At 35.3% G+C, this 27,987-nt stretch overlaps 1 protein-coding gene across 1 annotated transcript; it reads right to left on the minus strand.

Moving 5' to 3' along the window:
- Positions 1-1,963: 1,963 nt before the first annotated feature.
- On the minus strand, positions 1,964-27,926 carry LOC144354732 (SH3 and PX domain-containing protein 2B-like). The gene is made up of 13 exons (XM_085504205.1): positions 27,731-27,926; positions 20,938-21,018; positions 18,974-19,049; positions 17,771-17,847; positions 16,353-16,447; positions 15,867-15,889; positions 7,082-7,213; positions 6,360-6,473; positions 6,038-6,152; positions 4,765-4,973; positions 4,386-4,444; positions 3,232-3,339; positions 1,964-3,107 (listed from the first exon to the last, which is right to left on the minus strand). Exons 1-13 carry the CDS (start codon positions 27,797-27,799, stop codon positions 2,226-2,228), a joined length of 2,040 nt encoding a protein of 679 aa, XP_085360331.1. The 5' UTR covers positions 27,800-27,926; the 3' UTR covers positions 1,964-2,225.
- Positions 27,927-27,987: the final 61 nt, after the last annotated feature.

Consider the following 27,987-nt stretch of genomic DNA (forward strand, 5'->3'; position numbering starts at 1 on the left):
GCACACCAGGTCACGTCTAATATTGAATCAGTGGTTGGCATGTTCACTGCACACCAGGTCACGTCTAATATTGAATCAGTGGTTGGCATGTTCACTGCATACCAGGTCACATCTAATATTGAATCAGTGGTTGGCATGTTCACTGCATACCAGATCACATCTAATATTGAATCAGTGGTTGGCATGTTCACTGCACACCAGGTCACATCTAATATTGAATCAGTGGTTGGCATGTTCACTGCACACCAGGTCACGTCTAATATTGAATCAGTGGTTGGCATGTTCACTGCATACCAGGTCACATCTAATATTGAATCAGTGGTTGGCATGTTCACTGCACACCAGGTCACGTCTAATATTGAATCAGTGGTTGGCATGTTCACTGCACACCAGGTCACATCTAATATTGAATCAGTGGTTGGCATGTTCACTGCATACCAGGTCACATCTAATATTGAATCAGTGGTTGGCATGTTCACTGCACACCAGGTCACGTCTAATATTGAATCAGTGGTTGGCATGTTCACTGCACACCAGGTCACATCTAATATTGAATCAGTGGTTGGCATGTTCACTGCACACCAGGTCACGTCTAATATTGAATCAGTGGTTGGCATGTTCACTGCACACCAGGTCACGTCTAATATTGAATCAGTGGTTGGCATGTTCACTGCACACCAGGTCGCGTCTAATATTGAATCAGTGGTTGGCATGTTCACTGCATACCAGGTCACATCTAATATTGAATCAGTGGTTGGCATGTTCACTGCATACCAGATCACATCTAATATTGAATCAGTGGTTGGCATGTTCACTGCATACCAGATCACATCTAATATTGAATCAGTGGTTGGCATGTTCACTGCACACCAGGTCACATCTAATATTGAATCAGTGGTTGGCATGTTCACTGCATACCAGATCACATCTAATATTGAATCAGTGGTTGGCATGTTCACTGCATACCAGATCACATCTAATATTGAATCAGTGGTTGGCATGTTCACTGCATACCAGGTCACATCTAATATTGAATCAGTGGTTGGCATGTTCACTGCACACCAGGTCACATCTAATATTGAATCAGTGGTTGGCATGTTCACTGCACACCAGGTCACATCTAATATTGAATCAGTGGTTGGCATGTTCACTGCATACCAGATCACATCTAATATTGAATCAGTAGTTGGCATGTTCACTGCATACCAGGTCACGTCTAATATTGAATCAGTGGTTGGCATGTTCACTGCATACCAGATCACATCTAATATTGAATCAGTGGTTGGCATGTTCACTGCACACCAGGTCACATCTAATATTGAATCAGTAGTTGGCATGTTCACTGCATACCAGGTCACATCTAATATTGAATCAGTGGTTGGCATGTTCACTGCATACCAGATCACATCTAATATTGAATCAGTGGTTGGCATGTTCACTGCATACCAGATCACATCTAATATTGAATCAGTGGTTGGCATGTTCACTGCACACCAGGTCACATCTAATATTGAATCAGTAGTTGGCATGTTCACTGCATACCAGGTCACATCTAATATTGAATCAGTGGTTGGCATGTTCACTGCACACCAGGTCACATCTAATATTGAATCAGTGGTTGGCATGTTCACTGCACACCAGGTCACATCTAATATTGAATCAGTGGTTGGCATGTTCACTGCACACCAGGTCACATCTAATATTGAATCAGTGGTTGGCATGTTCACTGCACACCAGGTCACGTCTGAGGAAATTGATATACTGTGAAATACTTGAAGAGATGAAGGGTGGCTTTGGGTTAACAACAATGGCACCAAAGACAGAAAAATGTCTGAAAATACTGGTAAGATTACTGACACATCTCCATAAACGCATGTACTTACTTATCATACAATTCAATGCTGTATGTCTGTTAGTGTTCTAGAAAATTGGTTCCTCAAGTTTAAAATAAATGACTCACAAGCTTGGAAAAAGGCATTATTAACAAAACACACCCAAATAAAATTTGCATTGCAGTGATCACAGTTAAAATTCATAATAGATAATTCATAAAAGTTTTTAAGATTTTAATATTTTTTTTTAAATGTAAAAAAATTAAGTTAAATATAGATATATACCGGTATATACAATGTTAAAATGTTAAGAAAATTGTTGTAGATAGTTACAAAGTGTAATACTAAGCTCCATAGTAGCTTTTTATTTTTTTTTCAAAATATTTTGTGGAATTAGGTTTTCCTTTCTAAGTAGTTACTAGGTGTCCAAGCCGTGATACCTTCTTTACTTTTAACCAACCACCATCCTGCATCGTCTTTTTCAACAACCTCTACTTCCATCCCTTCATACAAAGGTAACATTCCATCTTCATCTGTTTTATAGTCACTTATAGCAACATACGTGTTCAATTTCAAATGTGGCGCTGGTGGTCGCAAAGGTTTAGGTTTACTTTGCGCTTGTTTATCTAATGTTACAGGAGCATGTGCTGGCTTTGAGTCGAGGGCTTTCATTGGTGGCTGCAGAGGTTTAGGTTTACTTTGCGCTTGTTTATCTAATGTTACAGGAGCATGTGCTGGCTTTGAGTCGAGGGCTTTCATTGGTGGCTGCAGAGGTTTAGGTTTACTTTGCGCTTGTTTATCTAATGTTACAGGAGCATGTGCTGGCTTTGAGTCAAGGGCTTTCATTGGTGACTGCAGAGGTTTAGGTTTACTTTGCGCTTGTTTATCTGATGGTACAAGAGCCTTTGCTGGCTTCAAGCCAACAGCCTTTACTGGACGGTCACTGACGATAGGTGCTGATGCATTAGTATCTGTTTTTGCTTTACTGTTTACAGATTTTAGTGCTGCTCTGGCTTGGAATAGTTCACTTGTAACATTTCCTGTCTGCTTTGACTCTATCTCCTGTGTTTTTGGTAACACTGGTTTACTAGATAAAGGCTTGGGCTTGCTTTTCACTAGAGGTTTACTGTCTTCTGGTTTCAATGGCAATGTAGGGTTTGTCAGTCTGTCTTGAACTGTTGATGGTTTTTGTTTTTCAATACAATCAGCAGGGACCCATCCTTCATTTCCTTCGATATTAACATACCACCAGCCACCTGGCGCCTTGTCTAGTATCTGAATGAACAAAGTGGAAATTTACATTCCATAAAACGTAATTGGACTGGTTGTCTTTACAATCATAGAAATTCAACAGCAATTCTGACTGGCAGAGCGTTAATGGTATATTATCTACATGTACCTGTGCCTTTTGACCCTTTTTAAAACTTATCCCATCTTTGACCGTGGCTTGAAATTCCCTGATTGTGTAATATTCCACTTTTTCTTCTTTCACACTTCCCTGGGTTCTCTGTAATATCATGCATACAAAGAAATATAATTAATAAAAAAAAATATAATGTAGCTCAATAAAAAAATTAATAACCCCTCATAATAATTTGTTATCACAACCCAAATTGGTCATTTTGGTCATTTTCAAATTATTTTTGCTTGGAATGTATTTCCGCTATTTTTGCTGAAAGATGCTTCAATGAAAATAAATTCCAGCAAATATACCTTCTTTTCCTATATTTTAAATTATAATTTAATCCATACAAAACAAAAAACAAATTAATTCCAGCCAAGATAAAGTATTTCTCTGTAAAATAACTGATACACATGATAATGATAACCATCAGATTATTGTAAAACTCACCGTAGGGATATGTGTAAAATCTAGCAGTCACTATTTTTGAGCGAGTCACTTTTGTGAATTTCATAAAAAGTTATACACAGTGAGAGATTCCGTTACCGGGGGTATTACTTTTTTTCAATCCAGCTTCTTATTTGCTATTCATGTATAGCCTTATTAATAGTTCTTGATAGACATTCGAAAGGAGAATGTTTGTGCTTGTTTTCTGTATATCAAAATAGTTTTTTTTAGTATGTTCCACTAATGACTAAGCTCCAAAATTTTAACAGTCTCTAGTCTAGAATGGCTGGGTGAGAAAAAGCAAAAAAAAAAAAATTCACTTCACACATATGACAAGGATTTATTCATAAGGTATGCAATTTCAATATAGTCGTATCTATGGTTATTTAGATCCCATGAGTTCTCATGATCTAGCGATATCCATGCCATCAGATGACATGACAGTTGGATGATTTGAATGTCCAATTACATAGATAGAAGAGCGTAAGATTATTGCTGTATACAAAAGTGCAAACATTGCTAATAAGCAAGAGCATTAGTTTAAAAAAGTTCAAGATGAAGAAGTCGCCCATCTGCATTAGCACTTCTAGAAATGTACAAACATTTTACAATTTTGTGATATTCTCCCATCGAAACTTCTCCAATACACATGGAACTTTAATGTTATAAATCATTCATTATATGATGGCTGAGTTTAGGATTACCTTTATTGTTCCTCTTCTTGGAGGTGGCTTATGTCTCGCCATTGGTGATCGGTTAAGTACTGAAAAAATAAGATGATTTAAAATATGTTTATTCCTAAATTTTTGTTAGAAGAATCTATGGTTTACAGTATTTTATCTCATTTACATATCAGTTGTAGACATTACCAATGTAATTTCATGGCAAATAACTGAGTAATCTGCAGAATAAGAATACAGGTTTTAAACTGAAAAGACATGTTTTACGTTTATCTTATTTTATATTGGAAATAATAAAACCACAAAAAGTCAAGAAGAAGTCTTATTTTAAACCTTGTGACGAATAAACATGTGAATCTATGTTTCAAACTATAATCATTATATATGAATTAGGCTTGCTTACTAAGTTGATTAGGGTCCTCAAGTTGCAAGGGTTGTAAAGTGTGGTGTGGTTTTACAGCAGCTTGGTCTTCATGTTTTGGTCCCTTTTTGAATTGAGAAACATCCATCATAGTGCGTATCTTCTCTGTTGGTAATTTTATTTCTATATCATTCTGGTTGTAAACTTTTTTCAGATATGTAGCGGGAACCCACCCTTCTCTATCTTGATATCTAAATCAAAAAAGATGAAAATCATTACTTTTATATTTTTTCAAAATAACCTGCATCAGTTTGCCATATTTATCGATAAAAAATGAATGTGTGAAGATTTCATTCATAAACAAGTCATTGTCAATGACATAGTCCTCGTCATGTTTTTATTGACTTTGTTAAACATTAAAAAGCATAGTCAGATTATGTTTAAATATTGGGATAGTATTTAGCATATTAACTAAAATGTGCATGAAACGGGTATAAAGACTAAGTTGAATGGTCAAGGCAAGTCCGAGAAACGGTTGATGACATGTTCAAATGTTGACTTTTGGTCAAAAGGTCAAGCAAATCAAAAATAAATCGATGTGCACATGTCTCCCATTATGACTTGTCTTTGTACCAGCTTTGAAGAAAATCAGACCAGACATCTCTGAGAAATGACGTTGGATGGTCGGAGCCCTAAGTTATGTCTGACGGGGACTAAAAATCAAAATACACAAACCAGAAAATATATATCAAAGATTATCTTGTGACCAGTATGCCAAACATTGGATGTAAAAAACACATGAGAATAAAAACCAACATGCCTGTCAGTCAGTCACTTTGAATCAAAGCACAAAACAGACATACATGCATCAGTATTGGGTCATGTGTGCTGGTCATACCAGGTTAGAATAAAATAGGTCGAGACGCAAATGAGAAACAGTTGCTAAAATGTTAGAATGGTGCTTTTTGAGACAAAAATGAAAGTCAGTCGGTTGCTCAATAGTGACAAACAAAACAAAAAAATAGAATGATGTTCATGTGTCTTGTCTAAGTTGTTATTATCCAATAGGGACTAATAATACTTTTCACCACCAGTTCCCTCTTTTCAGCAAACTCAAATTTCTTTCAGAAGATTGGTACAAAAATATAAATTTTTTGAGTAAAAACTGAACATTGACTCAAATTTTGTTTATTTGCATAATAAATGAGTGATATGTCTATGCTAAAGCAGAAAAACATTACATTTGTATTTAAATTGTTAATTTTAAAATATATTTTAATAACTACATGTTTAATCACTGCTTGATTGAACTTACTTTGCAAACCACCAACCATCCAAACTTTTCTGAACCACATCAAGTATTACACCAATATTGAGACTTAATTCATCTCCACTTTGAGCTTCAAAGCTGTGAGTAGTAATGTACTTCTCTAGAACGAAAAAAAAGAGATTTTACTAGACTGGATTGTGTAAAAGACAGAGCAAAGCCAGACATACAGAAAATTAATCTGTCTACAGACTGAGGTATTCCATTCATAGAAGTTTTGTATAGCAACATTTCCATAGCAACATGATTCGAAATGTTTTACACTGCTGGGTTTGGACAAGACTCATCTTCTGTCGTAACATCAACACACCTTGATTAGTGTCTACCGAAACAAAATCTTCATTTGGTTCATCATTATCACATTTTTGTAGAAAAGTAGCAGGTACCCACCCTTGCTCCTCATCAAGACTGACAAACCACCATCCTGTTGGCAGAAAATAGAAAAATCTCACGATAACACACAACATCAATTCAATAAACATGGCTGTTTATTTCAGTTATGCAAAATACCATCCTTAATTTTCTTTGGAGTAAAGTGGGAAATATACATTGAGGGGTGTGAATGATACATAACGTATTTGCTCTATTAGTAGTGCATGCACTTATATCTAATGATCTACTATACAATACATGCATCTATTGATTTACTTCTTTTGAAAATGTGCTTCTAAGAGAGCAAATATAGTAACATGAAACTGAGAACATCAATACATATTTGATAATTGTTTACACTTCAATGTTTAATGAGAAAATTATAATTATATTTGTCATACCTATGTTTCAGTTATCCATGTTACTATTTTTTACACACACATCGTACATAAAAGTGAAGCACATACAGCAAACAGCACGCCCAGCATGCACACACAGCAAACAGCTTGTAAAGTACAAACAGCAGGCGCAGTTAATAGCATGTACAGTACACACACATCCATGTTGAGAAGTATTCTATGCTGCTGTTTTCTGCCTACTATGCCAATAGTTTAAATTAATTAATAAGTCAGTACATCTGAGTTCATATATTATTCCTACCTGAGTCATTTTTCTCTATCACTTCCACAATATCACCAGACTCCAGGCTTACTTCATTGCTCTGTACCTTTTTATAATCAGCAATGGCAGAGTAGTTTTCTAGTTGGATTGGTTCAGATATCTCTTCTCCTTCTGAAAAAATGTTGAATGTAGATATAAAATGAGTCAAATTAGGGAAGAGTAGGAAATCAAACGGGCGGTTCACCGCGGCATACCGGGGAGAGCCGCGGACTGCTTATAATTAGGGGTCTCTACCGCGGTGGCCACAGATACCGGTTGCAACCGCGGTCGTAGGAAAGGTGTGAAATACGTACTTAACAGTTTCCTTTGTGATTCCATGAGTCTTTGTTTCAAATAGCTGTTTTTAAATCGAGCAGGTTACGAGCATCGCTGGCATGGAAATACTAAGCATATAGTAATATTATCGGCCCACGTATTTTATTAATATAAAAATCCATAAGTCCAATGCTGTATACGAATTGTTGTTGCGTGAAACAATGTTGTATTTTATGCATGTATTTATCACCAATTCCAAGAGTAAAAGTCGTAACTTTCGAAGGTACGAGTATTATGACTCGTCCATACATTTCACTTTAATACGTTTGTTACACTTGAATAAAGTCTACCACATGAAAAGAATGTTATTTACGAAGTTTTAAATAGCCGAGCCTTCCTGATTCAAGCCTCTTGTTGATTTGACAACGGTGGGTATCATTAATGTTTATTCTTTGCCTGTATCGCACTCCAGACAAAAAGTTCAAGATCGGTAAACAAGAAATGGACGAACTAAAATGTCTCCTGTGTTTCACGTGCGACATGATTATTAAAAAAAACAGAGTTAAGCGGTCATGTACGTTCTATAAATCTAACCTTGCACACATAATCTTGTATTGACGTGTTTTTTTTTGTTTTTTTTTTTGTCAAAAACGACGTTGCCTTTGAGGCTTTCAGTTAACTCTTCGCGAGAGTTTACCGATTTTTTGAACAAATGTTAAGTAACTATATCGTTTTGCGTCAAACTGGGTGGCCCGAATTTAAATGTCAGTGCGTGAACTCATTGAGGTCATTGCCCATTGCCGCACGTAATTCAAACACATGGTTATTATTTTTCCAAGATCGTTGCATCGGCTTTGATGACTGGCGTACGGGGTACAATACCTGACGCAGTTCGTATTAAGTATTTACTCCGGTTTGCATTCACCAGTGCTGTGTATATCCGTGAGTAGAATGATGTACTAGTGGTTTCATAAGCAGTTTTTTTCACATCCAGACTGCTGTTCTTCTTTTTTATTTCCACAGTAAGTTTACCGACTAATTCACTAGCCGATTGAACTTCTTTTCGTTGCTCCGCATGTTCAGAAACTAGACCGCACTGTTCTGCCGTAACGCACGCTGGAAATGGACAGTTGCGCTTGTCATGACTTCCGTACGTGTGACATCGTGTGCATTTTTTCTCACCAATCTCTCTCCTAGGTTCGTTGCAATAACGCTCCAAGAGATCACCGTGCTTTTGTTTGGCAACAGTTAGTTCCTTCTCCAAAATTTCGATTTCGTTTTCTAAACCTTCAATCGATAATTCGAATGGCGACTGGAAATGATACTGACCCCATTCGACGTCTTCCTCATGCTCGCATGAAAGGCCATCTGTTTCTAGTGCAGCATTTCTCGTGCATCTTTCGCCATGGTCACATGGTGGTTGTTGGGAACGGAAAAGTCTTTTCGCGATGCTACCATTTCGTTGATTGATGGCACTATGACCATCACTGGCGGATGGACTGTCATCAGAATCTAAGTTTTGCAGTCCTAGTTTTGACTGCGGTGTTTGTAATTTGGCGACTGCGTTGATAACCATGCGTCTGTGCACTGAGCTTGTTCTGGTTTCAAATTTGTCGAAATCGCGTGGTTTGAAGAATTTTAGTGACGTCTCTGATGTAAAATCAAGCCTTTCAAAGTCCGCATAATATTTCATGAGAGATGGATCTATCGATCTCAAAAAACATTCCAGCGACTTTCGTTGAGGTGTCCCACTAACGTCCATTTTGACTGAACTGGGAAACACGCGGGGAAACGCCGAGAGATCTGCAAACTTGTGCGTGACGTCACGCGTTGGAGACCGATCTTATATGGGGTACACGCAGGTCCGAGCAGTGTCCAAAAAAAATGGTTATATGCTGCTGCAATGCATTATACTCGTTCTAAACAATGACATTTCTCGGAAAAGACTAAAACAAAAATGCACGAATGCGTTTCACATTCTAGGATTCATAGTTTTGAAATCAGCTGGGCATGGCGCTATATGTGTGAACGTAGGACAATATCGTAGTGGTAAATGCAAATGGAACAATGTTACAGCTTATATGGCGGGAAGAACATGCCACGATATAAATTCCATTTGTATTTGCAAAATGGAAACTAATGCAAAAGGTCGTAGTTTCAGTCGAGGCAAGCCTTTGAGCAAAGATCTCCGTGGTTTAATTGTGACGGAAATGGTGTTTTCGGGAGGAGACGAGCATTCTGGAAATTACCCGGTAGGCATGGTGAAAAAAATATCTGACAAGCTCAGGGTTGACAAATCTACTGTTCGTCGAATCTGGAAAACACATTGCGAAACTGGAGACATTGAAACTATGCCGAAAGGTGGTGACCGAAGAGGGAAATTATCTGACCAAGACGTAGATTTCATAGAGACACTGAAACGAGAACGTCCATCGATGACGTATCAAGAAATCAGAGATAGGTTATTACAGTATTCCCAGTTAGATGACATTCATGTCAGTAGCATCGGACGTGCAGTTCGTGATAAACTTGGCGGAGGGCCGTGGACAAACAAAAAGATGACAATTCCTCATGCAGCAAGATTTAATGATGAAAATATGGAATACACGCAGGCGTTCATAGATTATTTGCATACGAAAAATCCTGCTACATTGAAGTTTATGGATGAGTGTGGAGTGAAAATTAACACGGGACAGTCCGCTTATGGACATTCACAGAGAGGAGTCCGGTGCGTTGAAATCGGTCGTTATATTGCAGGACCGAATCACACTCTCAATTTTATAGTTGGTCTGAATGCCTCTATGTTTGCATCAGTAATTCCGGGTCCATCAAATGCAAACCAATTTGTTATTTTTTTCACTGAAGCAACGGAAGCGTTCACTGTTGACGGCGAACCAGTGTTAACACCAGGTGATACAGTTGTTGTGGACAATGCCCCGATTCATCACCACGAAGCAGAAAGGTTGCTTTTTAATTTACTGGATGATTTTGGCATTGAATTAGTTTATCTCCCAACTTATTCTCCAGATTTCAATCCTGCTGAAAACTGCTTTAACAAATTGAAAATCACACTTAAACGTGACTACTACAGGGAATTATTGCACGATAACTTACCTATTGCTGTATATGACGCACTTTCCGAAATAACACCACATGATACTTGGGAATTCTTTAATGCAACTGGCTACTTAAATATGAATCCCAATCTATAGATTTCCAAATAAATGCACCTTGGCAACTCAAACTAAACAACCTGTTTCAGGTTTATTTAATCTCTTTTTTTATTAGAAGTATGATAATTAGTATGTGTGTATGTGCGAGTTGATAAAAAAGTCTATATGTATAATGTTTGAAATAATATTACCTTGCATTCGATACAAATTAAAACACGGGAGTGTAATACTTCTATGATTTAATATAAGCTATACATTTTTATGACCAACGAGGCTGTGGACAGCGTGTTCTCTTTACATTATTTGTATCGACTTCGATGGCCACTAAGCTTCAATGTAACTAAATTAAGGTTGTTACAATTTAATAACGTAACGTCAAAACTACGTGGGTGAGGCAGCTTGATCGAATTCTGTTGTAGAGTTCAGTCGAAATGTACGTGAATAATGCGATCGAAGTGCGCTGCGAGTTTATTATAGAAACAAGCAGCCTATCGGCTGAGATAGCTCCGCTGTTAGAAATGCACATTTCAATTAAAGAACTGAAGACATCATCAGAAAATGAACAATATGTATAGTATCAAAGCAATCGGATTTACAGTTTTTAACAAGAAGTCGAATATATCACTTTCTACCAAAAATGACTAAAATATTCACCAAAATTAGAGAATTGAAGATATCATCACGAAATGAACAAATCTGAGAAAGGTCTACATGTAGTATCTATATATGTAATATCAAAGCAATTGAACTTTTGGTTTTTAACAAGAAGTCGAAAATATCACTTTTTACCAAATATGACAAAAATATTCACCAAAATTATAGAATCCAAGATATCATCACGAAATGAACAAATCTCAGAAAGGTCTACATGTAGTATCTAAATATGTAATATCAAAGCAATTGAACTATTGGTTTTTAACAAGAAGTCGAAAATATCACTTTTTACCAAAAATTACAAAAATATTCACGAAAATTAGAGAATTGAAGACATCATCACAAAATGAACAAATCTGAAAGAGGTCCACATGTAGTACCTATATATGTAATATCAAAGCAATCGGACTTGTGGTTTTTAACAAGAAGTCGAAAATATCACTTTTTACCAAAAATTACAAAAATATTCACCAAAATTAGAGAATTGAAGATATCATCACAAAATGAACAAATCTGAAAGAGGTCCACATGTAGTACCTATATATGTAATATCAAAGCAATCGGACTTGTGGTTTTTAACAAGAAGTCGAAAATATCACTTTTTACCAAAAATTACAAAAATATTCACCAAAATTAGAGAATTGAAGATATCATCACAAAATGAACAAATCTGAGAGAGGTCCACATGTAGTACCTATATATGTAGTATCAAAGCAATTGCACTTGCGGTTTTTAACAAGAAGTCGAAAATATCACTTTTTACCAAAAATGACAAAAATATTCACCAAAATTAGAGAATCCAAGATATCATCACGAAATGAACAAATCTCAGAAAGGTCTACATGTAGTATCTAAATATGTAATATCAAAGCAATTGAACTATTGGTTTTTAACAAGAAGTCGAAAATATCACTTTTTACCAAAAATTACAAAAATAATCACGAAAATTAGAGAATTGAAGACATCATCACAAAATGAACAAATCTGAAAGAGGTCCACATGTAGTACCTATATATGTAATATCAAAGCAATCGGACTTGTGGTTTTTAACAAGAAGTCGAAAATATATCACTTTTTACCAAAAATTACAAAAATATTCACCAAAATTAGAGAATTGAAGATATCATCACAAAATGAACAAATCTGAAAGAGGTCCACATGTAGTACCTATATATGTAATATCAAAGCAATCGGACTTGTGGTTTTTAACAAGAAGTCGAAAATATCACTTTTTACCAAAAATTACAAAAATATTCACGAAAATTAGAGAATTGAAGGTATCATCACAAAATGAACAAATCTGAGAGAGGTCCACATGTAGTACCTATATATGTAGTATCAAAGCAATTGCACTTGCGGTTTTTAACAAGAAGTCGAAAATATCACTTTTTACCAAAAATGACAAAAATATTCACCAAAATTAGAGAATTAAAGATATCATTACAAAATGAACAAATCTGAGAGAGGTCCACATGTAGTACCTATATATGTAATATCAAAGCAATTGCACTTGCGGTTTTTAACAAGAAGTCGAAAATATCACTTTTTACCAAAAATGACAAAAATATTCACCAAAATTAGAGAATTAAAGATATCATTACAAAATGAACAAATATGAGAGAGGTCCACATGTAGTACCTATATATGTAATATCAAAGCAATTGCACTTGCGGTTTTTAACAAGAAGTCGAAAATATCACTTTTTACCAAAAATGACAAAAATATTCACCAAAATTAGAGAATTGAAGATATCAACATGAAATGAACAAACCTAAGAGAGGTCTACCCAAGGTACATATACACCAAGTATCAAAGCATTCAGGCTTGTAGTTTTCAAGAAGAAGTCGAAAAAGTAAAACATTGACACGGACGACGGACGACGACGACGGACGACGACGGACAATCACTCATATGATAAGCTCCGCTCGACAAAGTCGACAGCGGAGCTAAAAATTAACATTACGCATGATATTGTATGTTATTGTATGGTTAATATTACATATTCACTTTATTTCGAATAAAATAATTCACCGATGAGTCGCAAGTTGTCGCGCGGAGATCGAAAATTCTCATTTATTGAGCAATTATTGATCGATGTTTATACAAATGTTTTCATGTTCTAGTTCGTGTTTATAGTTACTTATACATGTTTCTCTGATTACGATCCGGCCTTTAGTCGCTGAGTTATAAGCATTACAAGTTTAGAAACAAACACAATCTTACCAGATTGACCATTTTAAAAGTCGGACCCATTGCGAACGTAGGAGAAGTAATCTCAACGGTCACGCGTGATTCACGCAAAACACGCGTCCGACCGAAAGCGCGTTTCACTCGTTAGTCTTGTTAGTTTTGTCTTGTACACAACGTTCATCCAGTTTCTTAATAAACGGAGTAGTCCTTCTTTTTGACTGACTTCGCATACTGAGATTGTCTTGCTGTGTGTTAATAAGGGAAAGGACCTGTGCTGGACTTTATCCGTCCACAACACAAGTATTTAAAATATTTTCTCGACTTTCGTTAGACACCTGACTCCGGGACCTGACTATCTTTTTCAATGATTTACTAGTAAATGCGCCCATGTTTATATTTGCGTAATAATTACGAATGCAACGCATTATCAAGTCGGTAATATTGAAATATTCACAGACCCAATAGCCCGGGTTAGTGTCCCAACAATAATAAAAATAACTTAGTTTGCGTAATTATTATAAAAGTAATACATTAGTGAGTAGTTATAAATATTTAGGTATGGAGTTTAAGCCAAATGGAAAGTTTGATTTGGCAAAAGAAAATTTATATAAAAAGGCTGTCAAAGCATTTTTCTTTATTAAAAAATCTCTTAGTGGGTCTACCAAAATTAATATAAAAACTTGGCTGAATGTCTTTGATCATGTTATTAGACCTATATTAACATATGGCTGTGAGATTTGGGGATAGAAAAGTATACAGACAAAACAGTCATCGAAAAAATTAACATAAAATTGTGCAAACTACTCCTTCAAGTTAACCAGTCTGCAACAAATTTGGCTGTAAGAGGAGAGCTGGGTAGACATCCACTGTCAGTATTTATTAATAAAATGATGATAAAATACTGGCATAGATCATGCACTGTGAAAGAAAACACTCTAATTCATGAGGCAATGTCTTACAATATCGACAACAAAACAAAGTGGGCAACAACAATCAGTCAAATAACTGGTGTTGATAATATTAATGATTACTGGAAGGGGGATAGTAAAAGTGTGAAGGGAGTTTTAGAAAAAATAGAAGATGATTATTCAACAAGCAGCCTATCGGCTGAGATAGCTCCGCTGTTAGCAATGCACATTTCAATTAAAGAACTGAAGACATCATTAGAAAATGAACAATATGAATAGTATCAAAGCAATCGGACTTACAGTTTTTAACAAGAAGTCGAAAATATCACTTTTTACCAAAAATGACAAAAATATTCACCAAAATTAGAGAATTGAAGATATCATCACGAAATGAACAAATCTGAGAGAGGTCCACATGTAGTACCTATATATGTAGTATCAAAGCAATTGGACTTGCGGTTTTTAACAAGAAGTCGAAAATATCACTTTTTACCAAAAATGACAAAAATATTCACCAAAATTAGAGAATTAAAGATATCATTACAAAATGAACAAATCTGAGAGAGGTCCACATGTAGTACCTATATATGTAATATCAAAGCATTTGTACTTGCGGTTTTTAACAAGAAGTCGAAAATATCACTTTTTACCAAAAATGACAAAAATATTCACCAAAATTAGAGAATTGAAGATATCAACATGAAATGAACAAACCTAAGAGAAGTCTACCCAAGGTACATATACACCAAGTATCAAAGCATTCAGGCTTGTAGTTTTCAAGAAGTCGAAAAAGTAAAACATTGACACGGACGACGACGGACAATCACTCATATGATAAGCTCCGCTCGACAAAGTCGACAGCGGAGCTAAAAAAGTGGAAGAGTGACATTAATTTAGAAAAATCTGATTCAGGAGAGCTCAACAAACTTCGCACCTACAGGAAGTTTAAAACAAACTTCAAAATGGAAAAATATTTGATGGATGTGAATAATTCAAAATATAGAAAATATATTTGTAAATTAAGAATTAGTGACCATCAGCTTATGATTGAGAAAGGGAGGTATACTAGACCAAAAACAAAACTGGAACACAGAATCTGCACAAGATGTGACAATAACTCAGTTGAGGATGAGTACCATTACATTATGGACAGCCCACAGCACAATAAAATGAGGCAGATACTTTTTACAGACTTACATAAGGATAATCCTAATTTTATTTCAATGGATCATCCCGATAAATTTCTTTACATTATGACAAACTGCCACATTAAGCTTGGTGTGTTTATAATGCAAACAGGTGTGTATTAATAAAACACCTGATTCTGCACTACCTTTAAATTGCCTTTTAATTAATCTGTTATTTTAATTTTTTGATTATCCTTTTTACTTTTTATTTCACCACAGGGAGCCCAGGAACTATAATCAACTGTAATACGCAGTCTCTATGAGCGTGGGGGGTGGGGGGGTGGGGGGGTGGTATATCGGCTGGTATCTAGTGTAAAATGTAATTGGTCCAAGCATGTTCAAAACACAGGTGCAAACAAAAGTGAAATTATAAAGTTCTTTTTTTTTGTAAACTTACTACTTTTTTTCTTTCTTGAATCCCTACATTAAAAAAAAAATATATGAATATTACTTGAAAAATACAAAATATCATGCAAGTGCGAAATACAACAAATTTGAATTCCCATAATTATATATGGTCAGTGTGGGTGACTGCGCCCTCGCAGACCAACTATGATGCAAACTACATTTTCAAGTCCATCGAGCGAGGGCACAGTACTCACATTAACCACATATAATAATAGTTTTTAACACAGAAAGGTAAAGAAGTTCAGACAGACAAAATGAAATTTCTTTTGAAAACCATAGTGACAAGCAAATATTTTATTTTACTTTTTTTTTTGCCCAAAAGTTTGAAGCGAAGAGAGATTTTTAGCACAAATAAAAAAAAATCTGGCTATTCAAGCAGGTTTGATGAATGATTTTCTTTTTGTCTGGACATACAAAGAAGTCAGTCAAGTTCCAGTTTTTACAGTTTAGCTCACCCAAATTATAAGAAACTTACTGTTTTGTTAAAGGTGTAACATCTTCTGGGAGAGTTTCAAAGAAATTCAAGACAAGATCACTATCAGATAATTTGGATGGTAGACGTATTAGTGCCTGCAGTCAGAAATAAAATTGCATGGAATGACAAATAGGACAGAATGTTGAATATTCACTAGCAGAGAACGTTACAGATTTTAGTGTAATTATGAGAATTGTCAATAAAGTCACTACGTTACCTTAATTAAATACCCAAGTAAAAGTGTCATTGCTATTTAGTTATTGCTGTTTATTTATTTACATATACTGGTATATTTATTTGACCTTATTTAAAGCTGGAACAGCCCCTTCCAGTGCACTATAGAATGGTCTGGTGAATCGCTATGTAAATACGTAGGCAGCACAGAACTGTGTCTTCACTGATTGGTTGTCACTATGCACATTACCATAGCAACTCACACAAACTGACTTGCACATAAGGCCCACTCTCAGCCCTCCAGATCAATTCACTAGTCTATTATTCATAGATTGTTCATAATCTTACGATAATTAACGGCATCTAGTCTACCATATTTATAGAGGGTAACCTGTTAGGCCTATCGTCCATAGAACCCTATTTGTGGGTCAGCTCAAGTAGTAATCAACAACTCATGGATGATGTAATTATTTACACATGTGAATGCTTTACATCCCCCATCTTAGATGCCATTTTAACAACCATTAAAGCTGTAAGCTAGACAGGTGACTGGTATGTACACTTTTTATTCCTGCTGATTCTTATTTGAATCAGGAATCTCACTCGCATCACACAACTTTTCAAAGTTTTTTCATGAAAATTAAGCAGCTTACAGTATTAATCAGATTATTATCCAGTATGTTCCTTCAGAGTGCTAAATTCAGACTAAAAATATCAGCATTCTTGCAAAGTATTCTCAATATTTACACAGCTGATAAACAGTTGAAGTTGAAGATGAAGTTTCATTCAAAGACCAGCAAAGTCTACAATCCAGTAGGTACTGAGTGATCATATTTCACATCTTTATGATTATGTTTTGATTACAATCATTGTTATTAAATACAAAACAGCCCAAGTTTGTAGAACTATGTTGGATGTTTTTTTTTTTTTTTTTTTTTTCAACAACACATTGTATAAGGCAAATGAATTTTTAATGGTTTTATTATTATAACATGGTGCTCCAATGTAGTAAGTTGAAAACAACTATAATTAAAACAGTATCCCAAGTACATGATAGGATACAATTGATGTTGATTAGCCATAATAAATGGCTGGAGAGGATAGCCAATAATCTGAATTGAATTGATTTTGCTGAAAATTTAGCTGAAAATTTGCTATTCCACAATGAAATCCCTTTCATAAAAATTAAATGGATACTATCAGCTCATATATTTTTAAAATTAATTTAGATACTGCATAACTACCTTGCAATATTGGTCAATTTGTTCTAATCTTTCCATAGCAACCTTTCTTATATGGCTTCGACCAATCAACTTCTTGCCTGCAACAAAAAATGCTTCAGATTATTGGTGTTTCTTGTTAAGAGCATGGGGATCTTGTGACTTGTTTTTACCAATCAAAAAGTGTTCTGTGGGTACATAGATCAGAGGAACAGTTGGCGCGATTGGTAGGAGTATATGGAATATTATTTTAGGGCAGAAACAACTTGTGTGGTTTTCATGCTCACTACAAGGTGTTGGAGGTCAAATCTAATTTGAAAGTAGAAGTCTACTTATAAATGTTGAGAAAATTGCTTATATATTCATGACAATGTTCATGTGTTTACTATATAAAATCATGGCGCTATTGTCCCACGACACAATAAATTAGTATTTTTTGTACATGTTGCTTAAAATACAATGTTAAAAAAAATCACTTTTTTCAATATTTTTAAAAACTTTTTGAATAATCCAAGACAACAATTAGTACTCCATCATTACCAAGATATTATTTTTTCAACCTATGTCACCAGGATACAATTTTAGATATGGCATTATATCTCTGGCATAGGAACCTATGGTAAAAGCATTATAATGAACAAAATAGAAAATGTCAACTAAAACACAACATTATTTTTTTCATAAAATTAAACTGTTTTTTTTTAAATCAGTATCCTTTCATTGCTCTGTAGTACATTTTATTGCAAAATGAATAAATTCTGACAATTTTCATTTTTGAGTAGGATTTCACCTTAAACTCTTATATTGACTCTAATCTCCAATAAAAGAATAAATAATCTAAAAATTGGATACTGAATTATTAAAATATGATTTATTTTGAATATAAACACACCTGACATGTATGTAAGCATGTTCTACTGATATAACATTGTGTATTATTCCCACTAGATGGAGCACATACAGTTAATACATGTATGTAAGCATGTTCTACTAATATAACATTGTGTATGATTCACACTAGATGGAGCACATACATGTACAGCGGATAAGAAACCTGGTTTTGTATGAATCAAATAAAACACTCTATTTATTCAGATTCCTGTAGAACTTACATATTTAGATGAAAATAATCTACCAGTAAATAAAAAAATGACAAATTATAACAATTTTACAAATAATAAATAATTGAATAAATAAATAAACAATTTAATAAATATTAAAATGTACCTGGTAAGAATGGTATAATACGCTGACTAGGATTCTTTGTACCAGCTTCTTCTGGAAACATGTCTAAAAGTTTTACCTAAAAGAGTACAAGAAACAAAACTATGATACTTCAACATATAGACAACTCAATATTTTGTCTGGACCCTTGATATTGTTTATGAATCTAGATTTCTAACACTGTACGAAATAAGAAAACGCATAGATTTAAACATACAACATGGTATAATGCTGAAGAATTAGACTTTTACTATGATACGATGGATACAGTAATGGAAAATATACCAGGTATAAAAAAAATATACCAGGTATGAAGAAAAATATACCAGGTATGAAGAAAAATATACCAGGTATGAAGGAAAATATACTAAATAAGGAGGAAAATATACAAGATATGGAGGAAAATATACCAGGTATTACAGAAAATATACCAGGTATGAAGGAAAATATACCATATAAGGAGGAAAATATACCAAATATGGAGGAAAATATACCAAATATGGAGGAAAATATACCAGATATGAACGAAAATATACCAGGTATGAGAAGGTAAATATACTAGATACGGAGGAAAATATACCAAGTACAGAGGAAAATATACCAGGTATGGAGAAATATATACCAGGTATGGAGAAATATATACCAGGTATGAAGGAAAATATACCAGGTATGAAGGAAAATATACCAGATAAGGAGGAAAATATACCAGATATGGAGGAAAATATACCAGATATGGAGGAAAATATACCAGGTATTAAAGAAAATATACCAGGTATGAAGGAAAATATACCAGATAAGGAGGAAACTATACCAGATATGAATGAAAATATACCAAATATGGAGAAAAATATACCAGGTATGGAGGAAAATATACTAGATAAGAAGGAATATATACCACGTATGTAGGAATATTTACCAGGTAGAAGGAAAATATTCCAGGCATGAAGGAAAATATACCAGGTATGAAAGAAAATATACCAGGTATGGAGAAATATATACCAGGTATGAAAGAAAATATACCAAGTATGAAGGAAAATATACCAGATAAGGAGGAAAATATACCAGATATGGAGGAAAATATACCAAATATGGAGGAAAATATACCAAATATGAAGGAAAATATACCAAATATGGAGGAAAATATACCAGGTATAAAGGAAAATATACCAGATGAGGAAAATATACCAGATATGAAGGAAAATATACCAAATATGGAAAAAAATATACCAGGTATGAAGGAATATATACCACGTATGAAAGAAAATATACCAGGTATGGAGGAAAATATACTAGATAAGAAGGAATATATACCACGTATGAAAGAAAATTTACCAGGTAGAAGGAAAATATACCAGGCATGAAGGAAAATATACCAGATAAGGAGGAAAATATACCAAATATGGAGGAAAATATACCAGATATGAAGGAAAATATACCAGATATGGAGGAAAATATACCAGATATGGAGGAAAATATACCAGATATGAAGGAAAATATACCAGATAAGGAGGAAAATATACCAGATATGAAGGAAAATATACCAAATATGGAGGAAAATATACCAAATATGGAGGAAAATATACCAGGTATAAAGGAAAATATACCAGATAAGGAGGAAAATATACCAGATATGAAGGAAAATATACCAAATATGGAGAAAAACATACCAGGTATGAAGGAATATATACCACGTATGAAAGAAAATATACCAGGTATGGAGGAAAATATACCAAATAGGAAGGAATATATACCAGGTGTGGAGGGAAATATACCAGATATGAAGGGAAATATACCAGATATGAAGGGAAATATACCAGGTATATATACCACTTATATTTATTGCATGTATTAATCATGTGACAAGTAAGAGTAAAGAATGGAAAGGTTGAATGAAGCATCAAAAGGTTAAAGTTTAAAGGTTAAGATTTGAAAGGATTCAAGTAAAATAAGAAATTATATTAATCTACCTGAAAATCAAAGAACTTGCTGTATCTTCTATATATGACATGTGTTGCACCGTCTGACCAATGAACATGAATGATGTATACCTGTAATGAAATTACCATTACCATGCGTCAACCAATTCTAAAGTACCATGAAAACTATTGGATTTATCATGAGACACACATATCACTGCTATAAAAGACAACTTTATTGGTAGAGAAAATTAAACAATTTTGGCACAAATGAAGCTTAAATTGGTCGGCAAAAATTACTTGAAAGCCCTTTCAATTTTGAGTAACCTCACCAAAAATGAAATCTAAAAGTTACAATGTTTGGGAAACTGAACGAAAGCTGACACTGAACAGTTTATTGACTATTTATTGTCTTCACTATAATAAATTCCCATCATGCATGCTGTTCAAATACATCTAACCATGGAACTTAAGAAATTATACTCAATGTTCCAAGTTAGCTCGCATGCAGTGGTAACGCGGGAAAGAAGCCTAGCGCTACAGATGTGAAGGTATAGAGTTTGAGGCTTTAATTCGTGAACTCCAGTCGAAATACACCGGGCCGCAGCCACCGACTGATACAATTTGACACACATCGGGAAACATTAGGTATCGAACAGTCCTGCACACACACTAGTTAGTCCTAGGCTTTGAGTTATTATACTATGTTCTTCATTTCTAGCATTGGCCACTTTATTTATGGAATTTTTTCACCTGTATATGTGATGAATACGGAATTTCGTTTCTCCCTCTTGTCGCAGGATTGTTACCAACCCTGCTGTGGTGTCTACAGTGCATAGTTACGTAATCTAAACTTTTGAACACAAATCTATACCTTTCATTCTTTTGGCCTAACTCAAAGTTTGGTTACCGGTAATTGTTAATTAAAGTTTGAGTTACTAAATGTGGACAATAAACAATTTATGTCGCCATAACTCTAAGTTTGGTTAACTGTTAAATGAACATTTAGTTATATTTAGAAGAATGGTTTTGCCTCAAAATATCCAGCCATTCAGAATGCCCTTCCCGTATGGGCTGTAGTTATGGAGACAGCCAATAAATGATGGCACAGAATTATGTGCCGCCACTTATTGGCTGTCTCCATAACCACAGCCCTAAAGACTGAATCACTAGTCTATTATAATTTATTCAAGATAATAGATGGCATCTACATGTAGTCTAGATTTTCCCAAAAGAGGGAGTATGTGTGAACTCAAACAATTTAGCATCTCTCACAAATTACTGGTTTCCTAAGTCGGAATATTGTAATTTACAAGTATCCTGAAATAAATAACAATAATAGTGAGTGCAACGATAGCAGATGCTCACAAAGCGAGCTCTATAGATAACATGTGTATATGTACCCCGTAAAAGAGTATGGAAAAAAAATTATCTATATACTCAAAGAGTTTGAAAATGGTGCAATCATTTTCTGACAACGAACTGAAAATAGTTCAATATTCGGGTCTTCCCAGTGTACCAAAAATAAGAAAATTCTCAATGTTTTTTGTGAACTGTAATGAGTGTGAAGACAGTGTAGGGTTTGATTCACATACAATTGACGTACAATTGAAATACCTAGAATTCACACAAATGCTTAAACACATTTAAAGCAATTTGAGACAATGTAACAATATTTTTGTGTTGTAAAAATAAACCTATTTTTTGGGGGGAAAATAATTTCACTCTCGATCAAAACCCGAATTCACACAAACAACTATAAAACAACTATAGAAACACACAAGGAACACAAGGAACTGTCATGTGCACTAAGAAAGTATTTATAACCTTGAGTTTCACATAAAAATAATACATGTAAATTGTTCCTGATTTTCCCACACAAAAATATTATCATTTGTGTGAATTATAGGTTACCATACGTCAATCATACGCATACATTGTATCACACGTGAATTGAACCTTACAGTCTTCACACTCGTGAAACGATTCACAGTCATTTCGTCCCAATTCACATTCGTCCCACAAGTCGATTCGTCCCAATTCACATTCGTCCCACAAGTCGATTCGTCCCAATTCACATTCGTCCCGCTTCACATTCGTCCCAATTCACATTCGTCCCAATTCACATTTGTCCATTTTTTTTAATTTTTGGTCAGCATTACGATTTTGAGCAGGGTCAATTTCTATGCCAACTGTTACTGACACGCTAACTAATAACTCCACGCTGCATGTACGGTGTATTTGTATTTATTAACTAATAACTCTACATTGCGTGTACGGTGTATTTGTATTTATTAACTAATAACTTGTACGTTACATGTACGATGTATTTGTATTTATTAACTAATAACTTGTATGTTGCGTGTACGGTGTATTTGTATTTATTAATTAATAACTTGTATGTTGCGTGTATGGTGTATTTGTATTTATTAACTAATAACTTGTACGTTGCATGTACGATGTATTTGTATTTATTAACTAATAACTTGTACGTTATGTGTACGGTGTATTTGTATTTATTAACTAATAACTTGTACGTTGCATGTACGATGTAATTGTATTTATTAATTAATAACTTGTATGTTGCGTGTATGGTGTATTTGTATTTATTAACTAATAACTTGTACGTTGCATGTACGATGTATTTTTATTTATTACGGTAACTAATAACTTGTACGTTGCATGTACGATGTATTTGTATTTATTAACTAATAACTTGTACGTTGCACGTAAGGTGTCTTTGTATATAACGTCCGCAAAAACAAAATGGCATAACAAACAATTACGCATGCCAGTGCATGACGTGTACGTGAGCAATACGTTGTTTAGATTTTTTGTGCTTGTTTGGCGAGCTAGTAGTGGGCTAACCTTAAATCTGACGAATCGACTTGTGGGACCAATCGACTTTGGGACGAATCAACTTGTGGGACGAATCGACTTTAGGACGAATTAACTTGGGGGACGAATCGACTTGAGGCGAATCTTCTTGTGGGAAGAATCGATTTGGGACGAATCGACCGTCCCCCCGTGAAAAGAGGGCGACAGTCGATTCGCCCCAAATCACATTTGTCCTAAGTCGATTCATTTCAAGTTGATTCGTCCCACAAGTCGATTCATCAGATTTAACGTTAGCCCACTACTAACTCGTCCAGTAAGCACAAAAAGATCCAAACAACTGTTTTAGGCGCTCGTCATGCATGTGTAACAGTGTGTTCGTTACGTCATTTTGTTTTTGTCACCGTTGGGTTATAAAATTCGAATCATTGTGGTCGTTGTTTCTTTCACGTGTACGGTTATTAACGACAGCTTTTAGCCAGGGCAGATGCATACCCTTTCATTACAATATACAAGTATGGTGGTGCTGCTGGGTCATATTTCAAATGTCAATTGGGACGAATGTGGATTGGGACGAATCGACTTGTCGGACCATGGAGCTCTTTTTTTTAGCTCCATGGTCGGACGAATTGACTGTGAAATGTGAATCCGTGAAACTGTACGGAAACGACCAGATGGTGACCACCGAATTCGGCCAGATTTCTACTCGGCCGGTGACCGATCACGGCCAGTGACCGCACTCGGCCAGCATATATGTTAATGGTTTGTCAAAGGGTGTCGATCTCAGTGATGCAACAGCGAGCGCTGTATTACAGACTGTCAGAGTCATATCACAATAAAATGTAAAGGGTGTTGATTTCAGTGATGCCTATGTGCTTTGTTAATAAGAAAAAAAGGGTTGTCGATTTCAGTGACGCAACAGCGAGCGCTGTATTACAGACTGCCAGAGTCATATCACAATAAAATATAAAAAAATGTACGGGCGTCAAAGGGTGTCGATTTCAGTGATGCTTATCAAGCTTTGTTAATAAAAAGGGTTGTCGATTGTTAAAAAATAAAATATGGCCACAAGGGTTATCAGTTTCAGTGACGCAGTGCTTTATGGTTACAAAAACGTTGGGGGTTGTGTAACCACGGTTAGTAACCGTGGTGTAACCCTCATGGTTAATTAACACATCGTGCAAGGTGTGATTCTTTTGTTAGACGCTTGTTATTGTTTCCGTGTCACAAGCGGCAGCAACGAGCGCCGTGTTATTTATGTAAAAAATAAATACTGCACGGACGGCAAGGGTTGAATCAAGAATGGTGAGAGGCATGTAGTAATCTTCAGTGGAAATGAAATACAAGAGTTTTGAAACTATGCCATGTTATTGTATATACAAACCGGTAGGCTGTTGGCGATCCACTCCACTCAAACAAGCAACATGTTGCCATGACGATCCGGTCCTGGTTTGGACGATCCAAAACAGATTGGGTATAAATTATATTCGATATGCGTTCATATCTAATGTTAATATATTAAATGCACAACGAATGTATGACTATCTTACTCACAGCTTATTTTTCGTCTTTTGCAGGGCATTTTCACGATTTAACACCGTATTTTACAAAATGCAGCAGATGTTTTTTTTTTTTTTTTTTTTTATTTACTCGCCACCGCCTTTGTACTAGACCATATGGTCCTGAGTGATTGACACTGTGCAGTGGGCCTGTGTGGCTCGCAGGCAGATAACTAGAATATACATCTAATACAAATCTGTTTCAGTCAGGGCTCGAATGCTCATTTGTGGTTTGTCGCATGATGAATTGAGAACGTTGAAGGAAAGAGGAAAAGGGTGTAGCAGTTTATGTAGGCAGACAAAATAGTCTGTATTGGTCTATCAGTGAATAAACAAATAAACTGTTTCTTCTGGTTGTTGAGCAATACATTTCAGGGTCCGCATTTTTGTGGTTTGTTAGGATGTGTTTTCATGGGGAATTACGTGAATAAATTAAGAATTGAAGTCGGAATGTAACAATGTAGCAAGATGTCCCACTCTGTCGCCCGACTTCTTGTACTTTATACGCTAAATTGCAAACAATGACCTTTCGGTTGGCGGCAGATCATTGTTTAAAGAAAAAAATCACGGCTTAAAGAAAGTGTTAACAACATGAATAGAAGCGAGTACGTAGTTGATGATACCGCCTGTACTAAACATCGACATGTCGCTTTCGAGGCATAGTTTGCAATAGAAAAGATTACAACAAATAAATAAAATAAGACAAACTAAAATTGTCACTGGGGTTGGTGTCTTTTTTCAAAATATTTCTTTCCGGGTACCTCGCCACAGGGAGTGTTAGACCACTGTTGTTTAGCAAAGCTATGAATTGTGTCTTTGGTGGCAAAGTTTTGGATTTTGGTTTTTGCCATTTCAAATAGGACATTTCTTTCGGGGGTGTTTCTTTGTGTCTCAATTTTCAAGTTATGGTCACTGAGGTAGAATTTAGTTACATTTTCGCGCATCTCAATATGTTGCAGGGTAACAAGGTAGGTTTCTAAAGCAAAATTGTTTTTTAATTCACATTATGTTTCTTAATTTATTTTTTTAAATATGGCGCAATCGTTATTCGAAATAATAGTTTTCACTGTTTTCATATTTCCATGTATATTATCAATTTGTGTCATGTTTTTTTTTTCAACTTTGTGGTCACAAAAACATTGGAGTTCGCGTGATCGGTGCGTAAAATACTTCATAGCTACAAGCGTGGGCATACTAACTTGTAATCGACAGACATGGATGAATAAACAAACGCCTCGTGCGAGGCGCGATTAATGTTAGAAGCTTTCCTTTGTTTTAATGTGACTGGTGGCATACGACAGTGGAGCTCTTCTTTAACAAGTCGGTAAAAGGTGTGACCACGTGTAGTTATCAACAGTATTTCCATTGTGATTTTTATGCCAAATATGTCCATTCTTTTATTGAAACACACAACTTATTACTGCTGGTTTATATTTTATGGGTTGCGTCGATCTCTCAAGATACGCACAAACATTAAACACAAGCATTCATGATATTGCCAGGTTGTCCCGTGACTTTCAACAACTAAAATAGAATTGTACAACAACTTGTACCTTATAAGCGCGGCGTAATTGCACTTATTTACCAATAACTCAAATCTTACAAGAACGATGTATTTGCACTTATTTACGAATAACTTACAAGAACTTATTTACAAGAACGAACATTAGTTTTAGTGTTTTTACATAGCAGAGCTTTTTCTTTGAAAACTTGTGTCACTGAAATCGACAACAGTCAGGGAAACAGGAGCGTTTCTTTTTTTGTGTGTTGTGTTGTTACACAGCGTAGCCAGACGGTCGCCGATGTGATGTCTGTGATTCCGATGTAATGTCTGTGTTTTTTTCTTTGAAAAGAAAATTTGCGTCACTGAAATCGACAATGTTCAGCCAATGTTGAAATCAACAACTTGAACATGTCGGAGAACCAGTAGCGTTTGTGTGTGTATGTAAACTTGCGTTGTTGAAATCGACAATAAAACAGTCACGGGAGTTAGTCAAAAACAGTCAGTGAAACGGATGCGTCACTGGGTGTGTTGTGTAGCATATAACATCTGGAAATAAAATGCCGCCACGGCAACAGACGTGAAAGAAGGTGACAATTGTTGACCAATGACCAGTTTACACCTCGACATTCACAACTGGCCGAGTTGTGCATTTTTTTCTTGGCCGAGTTGAAATCTGGCCGAGTTCGGTTGTATTCGACCAGATCAATGTAAATGTCAACAAACAAATTTAAAGGACGGGCAAACTTGTTTTTATCTGTTTACTGTTGTACATCATAACATCGGAATCATGTCGGATTTGTTTCTCATAAGCCGTAACAAGTCTGAACTTCAATAGAAATATATAACGGTGCCGCAGACCGTCAGCATTGCATACAGTCTGTCGCGAGCGTGATTTGTTTTTCAGTTTCAAACAAGAATAAAGTAAAGTGTCCACAGGAATACTTACATAATGTTTACTTGGTAATCTTCTTTTCTCGGCGTCAACAACCTCAACTTCTAATACTGTCCGCTTCATCTTCTAAATTGTCAAAGACGTTTACACTGTTTTCTTGTCAGTTTTCAACTTCGTTTCGTTTTCCGTGGGCGCGGCCATTTTGAGTCACAATTCTCGTTTTTACATCTCGACATCAACGAGACTATGTACAGCAAAGTTAACTCAAATTCAACGTCTGTTTTCATATATTGTTCTTTTTATACTAATAC

The sequence above is a fragment of the Saccoglossus kowalevskii genome, chromosome 10 (genome assembly GCF_978046115.1).
Source record: "Saccoglossus kowalevskii chromosome 10, keSacKowa6.1, whole genome shotgun sequence".
NCBI lineage: Eukaryota > Metazoa > Hemichordata > Enteropneusta > Harrimaniidae > Saccoglossus > Saccoglossus kowalevskii.